Consider the following 12,483-nt stretch of genomic DNA (forward strand, 5'->3'; position numbering starts at 1 on the left):
CTACAGCACTGCTGGGCACAGACACCCTCAACCACCCAGGCTGCGAATGCCACACGCTCACCAAGCTGGGGACCCCCAGCATTGGCCCCTGGCAGGAAATCACAAATGCTGAGTGAATGAGAACGCAGAGGACCGCCGCTGGCAGGCCTGGAAGTGTGTCCCAGTGGAGGCCGCCTCGTCTTCCTCTGCACCTGCAGAGCACACCGGCTGCTCCTACTTCCTGGCTTAGTGCCCAGAAGACCACCAGCACCCTGGTGTCGTTCCTGAGACCAGCCTGGGCTGGTGCACGGACACAAGGCTGTGTGAGGAGCAAGTGAGGGGAGGGAAGGAAAGGCAGGTGTGGCTCCCACCCGGGGGCTGCACAGGACACAAGGGCGTCAGCCTGACAGAGGTCCCCGAGTCCTACTACCCACTGACAGTAACCCTTCACAGGAGCAGACAGCTCATGCCTCTCAAAGCACCTGGGGAGTCTGGACTGCGGGCCTTGCAGTTAGTAGTGGCTGATCCTCAGCGACCCCAGGACCCCTTTGTTCTGAACGCAAACCCAAACCAAACTCACGGCCATCAAGTTGGCTCTAAGTGACTCTAGGACTGGGTAGAGTTTCCCCTGTGGGTTTCTAAGACGATGAGCCCGGATAGGGAGTAAAAAGTCACATCTTTCTCCTGAGAAGCAGCTGGTGGTTTTGAACTGCTGATCTTGAGGCGAGTAGAGCCCAACGAGTAACCATTATGCCACCAGGGCTCCTCCTGTCCGCAACGAGACAGCGATGGAGGCCCTTCCTGACCCTTGTTCTTCTGAACGAGAAAACGGGGGCTAGCCTAAATGACCCAGCTGAGCGGGGCCATGGTGCCGATGGGGCACGTGCCGTGAACCTCCAAGAGCTGAACTCAAAGTCAGTGCCCACACTTAATAGCTGCGTGACCTGGGTTGAGCCAATTAGCCTGTCCTTCATTTTCTAAAGCAAGGAACAGGTATACTACCTGATAAGGTGTGAGGTGGTGCACAAAAGCAAGTGCTCCACTACTAGCTCAAAGGTTGGTGGTTCAAACCTACCCAGCAGCTCCTTGGAAGACATGCTTCTGAAAAGTCGCAACTTTCAAACCCTTAAGGGGTCCACCCTGAGTCGGAATCTCTTCTCCAATAGCAACTAACAAAACACCTACCCTACAAGGTTGCCATGCAGGTTAATGGAGTTAAAAATGCAGTGAACGGCAGGTGTGCAAGCCATGCTTGCCGCCACCGTCGCCCTCACCGGCTCCTTTGCTTCCCGCTGGGACACAGGAGTCTATGGGACTCTTCTGGCCGGGGGAGAGGGAGGAGGGGGCAGGAGGGGAAGGAAGCCAATGGCTTTGAATGGGCTGAAGTTGTGGAGCTAGAGCCCCTGATGCAGAAAGGCTGTGGGGCCTGTGAGTCCTAACTAACTCTGACTCAGTGGCTGACTCACTCCTCAACTTGCCCCCCGACTCATCCCCGAATCAGATCTTCCCAGCAGAGGTGTGACCGGATCAAGGCAAGGGGATCTCCACTCCCTGCAGGAGCAACGACCTAGGAATTCTAAGTCTCCGGATGAGCAGCCCAGGGTCAGGGCAGTGAGAAAGGAGAGCCATGCCCCTGAGGACTCTGCTTTGCTCCAAACTGCAGGGCCCATCCCTGTCCTCACGGTCTAGAGGGGAATTCACAGCAAACCCTCTGCCCGAACCACTGTGTCAGGTGGCCATTCCTCCGTGCTGGCCTCTGGGGTTCAAGGGCAGACGCCTGCTATAAGACCCGGTGACGAAAAGCATGGGTTCGGCCGCTGGCTGGGGAAACGGCTCAGAAATTAACCCTAAACCAGTCAACCGCAAAGGCTCAGAGTCTAGTGCGTGAGCAGGCCTTTCCCTTCTCAAGCGTTCACATGGATTCCCCCCCTGCGGGGCTGGGCTCAATCCCGCAGACAGGCCCCTTCACAGCAGGAATGGGGTCTTGCCTCGGCAAAGCCCATCACACCAGACTGACTGTCCACTTGTCCGCCGGCTCTCGGGGCTTCCCCAGGGACCCTCCATATTCCAAAGAGGGGGTTCATCATGGATCGCTCTCAATGCGGACTGCAGAGCCAAGGGGGCCCTTACCAGCCCCATTCACTTCTATTTGCCGAACCCGTAGATGAACCGTTTCTTTCACTGGCGGCACATGAAGTCCCAGCCATGAAGCCCCAACCAGAATCAGACTTGCATTTCCTAAAATTACCAGACCAGAACATTAAGAAAAAAGCCCTCCCCGTAATAAAAACGAATCCTATATTCCATTTGTTTCACACCCTTGGCAGGCTCCACGCCAAAGCCACCAGAGTGAGTGAGACACGACTTTCCCAGCTGGAGAGCGAGGGTAACTCCTGGTAGGAAAGAGCGGCTCTCTGAAAATCCGACCCCACTCTCCACATGGAGGGGGGTAGGGGGCCCAGACCAAGGCCAGGCCACTTCAAGACGCTGTGAGACCACTCCCCATCACAGACCAACCCAGCCCAGGCCAGCTCACCCTCCTGTCACGTGATGGGGGTACGGCTTCCCCGGGGATCTCCAGGGAAGAAGAGGGCCAGGTTTTGCTTTCGAGGTGTCTCTCAGGGTGCTCCCTCAGACAGCCTTTGGGCGCGAGCGCCCACCATTTGCACCTGCTGACCCAAATCAAACCCAATCTCCTGTGGCTGGCTGAGTGACACCCACGCACCCCGACCCGACGGGGCTGAGCAGAACTCCCCACCCACTCCCACTGCCATCACATTGAAACCAACTCGTGGCAACCAGAGAGGGCAGAGCAGACCTTCTCCCTACGGCTTTGCAGTAGCAGCCAGCCTCATCTTTCTCACAAGGAACGGCTGATGGGTTTGAACCCCCAGCCCTGCAGTTAGCAGTCCAACCCTTGACCCATAGTGCTGCCAGGGCCCCTCTGCACTACCCACGGCCCTCAAAATGGCAAACAGGGCATCTAGCCATGGAGATGTGTTTACAAAGTAATGTACCGGGACCAAGAACTGGAAGTTGGACATGGCACGATGGCTGCAATGGTGAGGGGTACAGGTGTGGCAGTCACCCAATCTGGTGTCAAGTTAAGGATTGAGAGTGTAGGGGTGGAGTCTAGGCTGTCAATCTGGAGACAGCCATGAGACTTCTGTGTGGGCATGACCTTCTCCTAAGAATTCTGGAAGATCTGGTACTTCCTCCTGGGAGACTCTCTGCTGACAAGGCTGACTCCCTGCGAGGCCACCCTGAGGAGATGCCACATGGACCCACCCTGATGCAGCCCTGGGTGCTGGTATGACCACGTGGAAAGTCCTGCCAGCGCTGAGATGCTTCTACCACCAAAGACTTTCTACCAACTGGCCTGTGATCTTCTACATTCAGCGTCATTGCATGTGTTTCATGAGTCTGAAGAGGACTTCGTAGATTGCTGTGGGACATATGGGCTAATGAACTTAGGACCTTGGACTGGACTGGGTTGGGATGTTTTCTCAGTGTTCAACTCCTCTTGGATATAAACCTCTCTCTCATATACATACGCATGTTTATGAATGTTCCTCTGGTCCACCCAGACTGACACAACAGGAGATCTGTCTAGGCCTCAAAGGGTGTGTGGGACAATCCTATACTTTCAGTTCTGTTTTTCCACGAACTTTCTGAGCCTCCTTTCCACAAACATCAGGAGGAACGTGAGACTGAAAATGCTTATACGTTAGGGTGGCAGGGTCACGGCCACATCGTTTGCCTTAAAATTCCTTTCAGGTTACTATTTTAATAAAAATGACCAAAATTTAAGACGAAATGCTCAGTTACTTCCAAAACGGTGTTTCTGGGACAAGTCTCTGGAAGTTGGGGGTGGGAGCCTGCTCAGCCTCGGGCCCCTGGCTTTGCATCAAACCACAACTGTGTGCTTGGCCGACCACAGGCCCCTCTCCCGGGCACACGGTTTGGGGGTATTCACTCACTCACGTCTAACCAGCACCCGGGGGACCTATCAGCCCAGCATACGGCTGCCTTTCCCGCCACTGCGGTTCTCAGGTTTCCTCGTTCTGTGGGTGACCTCAGCATAACTGTAACCAGAAACCTGGTGGGGAGGGGCCAGTGGGAAGAGGGGAGAGCCTTCCTTACCTTCAGCGACACTGCAGCCCTGCCCCCAGGACACCACCACTACCAGCTGGGGCTGGTGCCTGAGGGTTCCGATCAGAGGGACATGGAGGTACTTACCCAAGTTGTTGTGTGCCGGGGACATCGGATTTGGGGAGAGGTTTGGAGAACCTGTAAGGTGAGAGAGAGTTGAGAGATTTGTCAAACAGACTTGGCCTAGAATGCCCAGTTATCAAACATGTCTATTGAGATGGGGCACCCAGCAGGAGGTCTAACCCCATGGGCCTGGCTCAGCACATCCTCTCTGGGCCCCGGTTTCCCCCACACCCACCCATGAGAAGAAGGACGGCGATATCTGGGCATCCCACCCAGGATGTACAGCCGCAGACACAGGCTGCCGGGGGCTCAACTCACACGGCTGAGGTCGTCGTCCTCCAGGCGACACAGACCTGCCGGCATTACCCAAAATCCCAAACCAAACTCAGCCACTGAGTGCGTGGAGCACAGGGTAGAACTCCCCTTGCGGGTCGCTGAGCCTGTCATTCTTTATAGGAGTAGAAAGTCACAGCTTTCTCCTGAGGGGCGGCTGGCAGCTTTGAACTGTTGACCTTATGGATCGTAGCACAATGTGAAACCCCTACGCCACTGAGGCCTCCTTCCTGTTCACTACACCCTCTCCACCACGCCGTCCCCCAGGAAAAGCAAGGGAACTGGGAGGCGCCAAAGCCGAAGCAGTCCAAGGCCATTTCTGCAGACAGACAGGTGAGGCTTGGAGCTGCCCGGGCTTCACCGGTCACTGCTCCCAGGTGGATGCCGCAGGGGCTCTGGCGTCCGGAAAGACCCACTTCCCAGCCTTTTCTCGGGTTTCAAGAAGTGCACACACCTGCCTGAGAAATCCCACAACTCTGCAAAGGGCCTGAAGGCTTCTGCAAGACACCAGTGCGCATGTAGGGCAAAGTTCAAACTTACCTGGTTCTCTTACTCTGTCACCGCTTCTCCCTTCCCCCACCCCCCACAAAAGAAAACCATCACGCGTCGTCGGCCTTCCAGAGAAGACTAACTGGCTTTCTCCGAAGTACACTCCGCTTGCCCGGCATCTGTGCCTAGCGTCCACAAGGCCACGGAGATTAGTCTATTTGGGGATGCCCCGGTAGGTCTGGCTTAAGGGGTCTTGGTGGCATGGTGAGTTAAGTGCTGCATTGCTCATCCAGAGGTCAGTGGTTTGAAGCAACCAGCCACTCTGCCGGGTTGGAAAAGATGTGGCTATCTGGGCCTATAAAGAATTGGAAACGCTATGGGGCGGTTCCGCTGTATCCCATTGAGTAGGTACCAGCCAGGGGCGGGGCGGGGCTTCAGTGTTGGATAGGGGTGGGGTGTGGCTTGTGTGCTTGGGTGGCACAAACTAGGCACTTTGACTACAAACCCAAATGGGCTTCTTGCCAATGTGATCCCCTAGCAAATGATGTGGGAACATGTGGCGATGGTGAAATCCACCCCGCTGTGGGAACCAGGCCAGGGGGTCTGCCCCAACAAAATTACCATCGCTGACAACCCACCCTACAGCGTACAGCTCCACTGGCACGCACCGGGCCCCCAGGAGTCAGCATTAGCGCGGCAGCATCAGGGGGTTTGTTTTGTATTGGGCGACCAACTTGGTCTTGCCCCCAGATTCCACCAGCTCACCGTGTCTGGAATGGCCCAGTCCCTGCTGGCAACTGGCCTCAAGCACCTACTGCCCTGAACTGCTCCTGGGGCCTGGGGTTGACCCCTAACTCAACCATACCCTCTGTGAGGCCAAGAGAGGGGTCCTTACTCTCTCCCCCAAGAAAGGACTCCCTTGGGTGTGTGCGCGTGTGCACATGTGTGTGCGTGCAGTAACGGCTGCGTGGTGTCAGAATCTGTCCCATAGTCCGGACACGTCACTACTGAGTTACGTAGTGATTCGTGATCACTTTGCGCCATGACTGTGTGCTGATGAGGACACCTTAAATGAGAGGCTGAATAAGATGCATTGCCATGCTGTGCCTGCCACACAGTACCAGTGCACGCAGGCCACCACCCCTACCCCCGCCCAGGGGAGAGCAGGCTGTGAAGTCTTTCCCCCCAGGATGGCTGGGTAGGTTCTGCGTGACCACTGTTGGGTTCGCAGTCCACTGCACACCATCTGAGGGCACCCAGGGGCCTGCTAGTAGGTGAGACAGGGTTGTGAGGTGCTGTGGAGTCAGTTCCGAGTTGCCCCAACAGTGTGTTCGAGGCTGTGATCCTGACGGGCGCAGGCTGTCCAGGTTGGAACCACTGCCTCTGGATTACTAGCTGAGCACTTGACTGTCGAGCCACCGGGGCTTCTTTAGCGCAGAGTCAACTCAAAACTAAACGCCTGCCCCGGGGTCGATTCTTACTCACAGCAACGCTGCAGGACAGGCGAGAGTTGCCTCCGTGCACTTCCCAGACTGTCACTCTTGATGAGAGTAGAAAGTCTCATCCTTCTCCTGAGGAGCAGCTGGTGGTTTCGAACTGCTGCCTTTTCGGTTTGCAGCTGCACATGTGGCACACTGTGCCACTAGGGCTCCTACTACTAGCAGATAGTAGCCACTCAGTAATAGTAGGTGTTGAATCACGTCTGTGTCCAGCTTACAAGTGGCCCCAGTCCTGAAGGCTCTGGAAGGCTGTGGGGCCCTCCCATGGGTCTGCAGGGCTGTGTGTGTCAGAGGAGACACAGGAAGGACAAAGTGATCTCCCAGCTGTGACTGAGACACTGCCACACTTCAATTGGCAGGGACACCAAGCCCTGGGGCCGCTGGATTGGTTTCTAAGAGGGCAACTTGGCATGGAGAACAGAGGGTAAACAGAACACCCACCCCCCCACGGGGCTGGCTGCAGGGGCCTTGAGTTCCAGCTCCACTTTCACTAAAAGCACGACTGTTTACAGCAGGGCCCTGCAGACACACCTATAGCAAGAAAGGAAGGGAAGAGAAAATGGGGTAGAGAAAGGAGGAGGAGGAAGAGGAGGAGGAGGAGGAAGACATGAGGACTGAGAGAGTGGAAACGTGGCAGCTCCGCCCAGAGACAGACCATGGGCTCTGGTCTGTTGCTCCTCGTTATAACGGTAATCGTACAAGTGACACCAAGCAGCAAGGCCGGACGAGAGAAGGGTGGGTGAGAACGCAGGCTCTGGGAAGACGCTGCCTAGCTGGCTTGCTGCCCACACCAGCATTTAATCACCGCAAGCTCACAGCACTCACCTGGCATCACATACAGGAAGGTTTTCCGGGCACTCCACACAGGCCCCCACTGTCCCCACTGCCAGGCCCTCATCCAAGGAGAGAGTGTCAAAGCCCAGAGAGCCACAATGCCCACCGTAGACCTCCATGGACCCTATGTCTCCATGGGAGTCTCTTTCATCCTTTCAAGAAATGCACCCTCTCTTGTAGGCTGTCGGGGCAGCTGGCGCTGGAAGCGCCAGGCGTGTCCACCATCAATGACCTGGAACATCTGCTTGGCTCCCTCCTCTTCTTCTCCCAGCCCCACACCATGCATGTCCGCCCTAGGTGGCAGCTGGGCTGCACTTCCAGGAGCTGCTGGTCTGATGCCAACTTGATCTCATAACAGATGACCGGGAACATCTGGAGATGTGGCTGGCGAGAATGAGACTGGCTCCCCGGAGGCTGGAGCACGTGGATGCCAGTGGGTCACCACACACAAACAGCTGCTCCGACGGCTCTTCCTCCCCACCAGCCTTGCCTCCATCCAGGGTCTCCTGCCATCGGCCCACGCTGCACCCTACTGCCAGCAGTAGCTCCCAAAGGCAGAAATCCTGCAGGAATGTCCCCCCTTGGCCACGGGCTAAATGCCATCTCATCACCTTAGGGAATCAGATCCAGCCCCATGGAGTTCTCCTGCCCAGAACTTTGAGACTCCAGCGGGCACACCCTCTGCCTGCCCTGATGGCTTGGCCACCCCCACCTTGTGCAAGAAAGACCTGCCCTGTCTGCAGAGCACTGCTCGTCTCTCAGGTGGGGGAAGGTGGCCCTGCTCTGAGCTCTGGGTGCCGCATGGTATCTTCCACCAGGACCCACGGGACGACACAGTCACTACCCCACCCAGCACAGGCCCTGGCAGACCATGATGGCCCCGTGAATATCCACGGAGAGGAGAGAATGGAGGAAGGGAGGGAGGGAGGGCAGGCCGGAGAGGGGAGGGCAGGTTCAGTAAAGACTAAAGGAAACCCCGGGGGGCTCTCACCTGCATCCATGCTGTGGTTCATCTGGTGGTCACTGGTTTCGCCATCTTCACTCAGGTAGCCAGGGGGCGGGGTCTCTGGAATCAGAGGGAAGCTGGTTCACCAAAGGGTTTCCAGGGTCTAGGGTCTGAGAGGCCGTTTGCAAGCACCGTACCTTTCCAGGGCTATCTTCTGGTGGGCGCCGGGGACACTGAGGTCCTGGGCCAGGGCACTGGCACCTCATGGGTGCTGGCCACATTCCTGTCAACCCCCAGCTTCCCTCTGACTGAAACTGCCTTTGTGGGCACCCTCCTCTTCACCCTTAGAAACACTCATTCCTACATGAACTACTAGGCCCATCTCCCCTCCCCAGGAAGCTCAGGTGTAAGTGCCAACCGCTCTGAGAAGCCTCCACACCTACCTCAGCTTCCACTGCTCTCTCCTCTGAGAAGCTACTGAGCTACAGCCTCACCCCTGCCCCCTTGGCCCCACTAACTTCTCCTGCACACCTGCCCTTACTGCTGTTAGGGCTGTCTTTTCAAGGGCTGTGTCTTAGCTTCCCAGTGAGGTGACAAGTTCAAGGACAGGCAGAGCCTGGGTGAGACTGCCAGGAAGGTTTGCTACGTGAGCGGAGGAGTGGATGAATCACCTCCAGGCACCAGGACTACCTGTGGACGGATCCAGAAGGGCTGACAAGAGGGCAGGTGTGGGCGAGGAAGCCAGCCTGGTTAGGCCTAGAGGATTGACCCACGCCCACAGGCCACTCCCTCTAAACCTAACCTCAGCCCAGTAACTGGGTACACAAGGTCAAGTTGGAGCAGTCTGTCAGCTGGGGAGAAGGTAAACCACTCACACATGATTTGCATGTGAATTTCGGGCTTCTGGAGCACTTAGAGGCTCTCCCTAGCAGAGTTAAACACTCTTGAATTCAACCTCAAGCTCCACCCAGAATGTAACCCTTCACCAGGGTGTGCAGTCAGGTGTCCCCAGACATAGGAAAAAGACCCCGCCCCAGGCTTACTTACAAGGCTGGCCCCACTGCACGCTACGGACTGCAGGCAGCCACCTCTCCTGCAGGTCCCGAGACCCTCCCCTCGGGGATTCTGTCGGAACACCAGCACCACGCCAGAGGGCGAGGGCGGTGCGAGAAACACAGCATCACCACTTCCGCTTCCAAAATAAATGATGGTGCCGGCGGGAGGCCGGGCGGAAGGGTCATGCCGCTCCCAGGCCAAGAAAAGCATCAACAGTGAGCGGGGAGCCAGCCTAGGCCACGAGTCCGCTCCCCAAAGGGATGCGGTTCTGAGTCAGCCCGGGCCCTGGCTCTGTGTGGGGGTGAGGGGGTGGGGGTGGGGGCAGAAACCACCTCGGGCTGGAGTGGCCCCTGGGGACCCCAGGGAGGCCCAGCCAGCCAGTGCACCAGCATACCTGGAATATTGCTCTGGGGCTCAATGCCGGCCGGGAAGTTAGTGTTCTCCGGGATGGAATGGCTGTAGTCGTCCAGCGGGGGGAACTCAGCCGGGATCTCCGTGTGTCGCGGCACCAGCACAGGAGGCAGAACTGCACAGGAGGCAAAGCAGAGGCGGGTCAGCACCCGGCCGGCTCCCCCAACCGTCCCACAACCCGGGCAGGAGGAGGAGGGACAGGGGCAGGAGGCTGACCTGGCGTCTCCACTCTCTGGTAGTGGTAGGGGTTCACGCACACCTCATCTTTCTTCATGTGGAAGGCGAACTCACACAGCTCCATGGCCCGCAGCTCGTGGTGGCTGTGCAGGTCAGGCCATCGCCATAGGCGGCAGTAGATGACATGCGGGAGCCCCTTCCGGTGGGACACCTGCAGCCGCCCATCCAGAGACCTGCCAGGGCAGAGCAGGGGGCAGACCGTGAAGTGTAGCTTGTCTTCCCCCAAGGTCCTGCCAGCAGGTTTGCTGGCCATCTCCGAAAGCGCCCGTCCCCTCGTTGCCCTCAGACCCAGAGGGCCCAGGAGTAGAGGGCCGCTGTCTGGGCACAAGGGAACTTAGAAGAAGAAAAGAGGTCCAATCGAGGAAGCCAGAGGGCCTCTGGAGGCTAGCCCAGTGGGCCTTGAGCCCACCAGGGCCCGCGTCAGGGAGTTCTCGAGCCGTCCTGCCCTGGGAAGCTCAGTGTTCCGGGCAGTGGCATTCCACCACATGCCCAAAGGTCCTGATTCCGACCCAGGCAGCCCTGTGGGGTAGGTGTCTGGGCCAGCCAAGGCCATGAGCAAAAAGATTCCCGAGGCAGGGCTGCGTGGGCTGCAGGAAGGCTGTGAAGAGTGGCAGAGGCCCAGGCCACCGCATGGCCATCTCTAGTTGCTCTTTTTAAAAAAATCATTTTATTGGGGCTCATACAACTCTTATCCCAAGCCACACATACATCAACCGTGTGAAGCACACTTACACATTCGTTGCCCTCATCATCCTCCAAACTCGCTTCCCTCTAGCTGCTCTTAGTGGACACTCGACCCGGTTCCTCCTCCGGAAAGCAGACACCTCAGGAAACATCCCCAGTTCCTCTCGAAGGTGTCATTTGTGGTGAAGCGGGAAGGGCAGGGGTACTCTTCAAGGGCATTAACAGGGTGAAAGTCTATACCGTAGACCTCTCGAGCTTGAGGCTCTCCTGCTGGCTGCCCCAGACTGAGCCAGACCATGGCCAGTGCCCTGTCCTAGTGCAAACAACCTCCCAATAGCAGTGACCATGGCCTCCAAGCAGGGGCTTCCCAACTCTCCAGCTGGGCCAGGAGAGCTGCCAGATGGCCTCCAGCTCCCTCTTACCTGCAAGCAAAGATGGCGACTTCAAAGGAAGAGAAGGCGCGATTCAGAATGAGCTGGAAGAACTGCTGCACCATCCAGCCCCCACCCTCCTCCAAGCACAGCCGAACCTGGGCTGAGCAGATGCCACTCCGTGGCTGCCTAGGTCCGGAGCAGGCTGCTTCTCCCTCCCAGACTCGAGGACTGGAGCCCACTGGGGATTTTGGGAGAGGGGACGGGACAGAAAAGGAGACATGCCTATTAAGAGCTGATTGGGTCCCACTTACTGAGTGATTCATTTTTCCAAAATAGCTCATTCGATACAAAAATCCTCATGTAGCATATGGGGGAATTAGGGCTCCGTTGCTTGTACAAGGTCCCGGAACAGGAAGCGGGATGGCCAAGGGTGACATGCTAGCTGGCCAAGTTATTTCCTGGCAGCCGGATGAAAGTGTACAAGGCTCGGCCAACTTCGTTTCCTATCCTGTTCCCCACCGGCATCATTCCCTAGACTGGTGTTTCAGGTAGAGCAGGTGGCGCACAGAAAAACCAGGAATGTGGTTTTCATATTACCTACATAATATTGTATCTGCATACTACACATCCACCGAATTTCATTCACAGTTGATTCGCGTCATGCGTGGCGGTTTGGGCGTACTAAATTGTCAGGAATGGCTACAACAGTAGTGAACACGGAATCCTCTTGTCCAGCCCTAGCTAGGAACACGTAACTCAAGTCTCCTGCCACTGTGCGCACACACAAATTGTCAACCAACGGCCATGTTGGCGTGCGTGGGTCCCAACTAGGTCTTAGAGGGTCAATGAGATGTAAGTACAAAATTCACAAATAATGAGGATCACCTTTGTTTTTAAGTGGGGGGGGGGGGTACAGAGCCAAAAGGTAACATTTTACTTGTAATCCCCTTACTTATTTCGTGTCACATGAAGCCAGGTGGTGGATTGCCTTTCCCAAAGATGGCCGTGACTCTACCTCCTACCCATGTGCTCTCTATGCATGGCTCCTCCTACCTCTGGGAGGACACGCCTCCTATCTGAGTGGCAGGTCTGGCCTGAGGGCCTTGGACCCAAGCAGAACTGTGTGGGCCCTGACCAGCAAGGCGGGGCAAAGAACAATGCCACGTGCTTTGCAAGGTTGGACCTCAAGACTGCTGGGCTCTTCTACCTTGTTGGCACTGGAAGACTGCCCCCTCCCCAGGACTCAGCCACCACGCTCTGAAGAAGCCGGCCAACCACACGCATAAGCCACGTGTTCCTGGAAAAATTCCATTATCTTCGAAGTCCACTTTCCATGCACTTTTTGGGAGGCCCAGTCTAATGTCCCTTCCTACTAGAGACACCTCCTCTCACTTCCTCCCTCATTTCTGTAACAAATCCAAGGACC

The 12,483-nt window shown here is 56.7% G+C and overlaps 1 protein-coding gene across 1 annotated transcript in view; it reads right to left on the reverse strand.

Moving 5' to 3' along the window:
- SMAD3 (SMAD family member 3) overlaps window positions 1-12,483 on the reverse strand; it is a 137,983-nt gene that overhangs the window by 20,219 nt on the left and 105,281 nt on the right. The window contains exons 2-5 of the mRNA XM_075535186.1: window positions 9,979-10,172; window positions 9,746-9,877; window positions 8,341-8,415; window positions 4,219-4,269 (exon numbers count right to left, since the gene is read on the reverse strand). Of these exons, the coding sequence (XP_075391301.1) occupies window positions 4,219-4,269; window positions 8,341-8,415; window positions 9,746-9,877; window positions 9,979-10,172 (452 nt within the window). The remainder of the gene's footprint in view (window positions 1-4,218; window positions 4,270-8,340; window positions 8,416-9,745; window positions 9,878-9,978; window positions 10,173-12,483) is intronic.

This window comes from Tenrec ecaudatus, chromosome 17 (assembly GCF_050624435.1).
Source record: "Tenrec ecaudatus isolate mTenEca1 chromosome 17, mTenEca1.hap1, whole genome shotgun sequence".
NCBI classification, from domain to species: domain Eukaryota; kingdom Metazoa; phylum Chordata; class Mammalia; order Afrosoricida; family Tenrecidae; genus Tenrec; species Tenrec ecaudatus.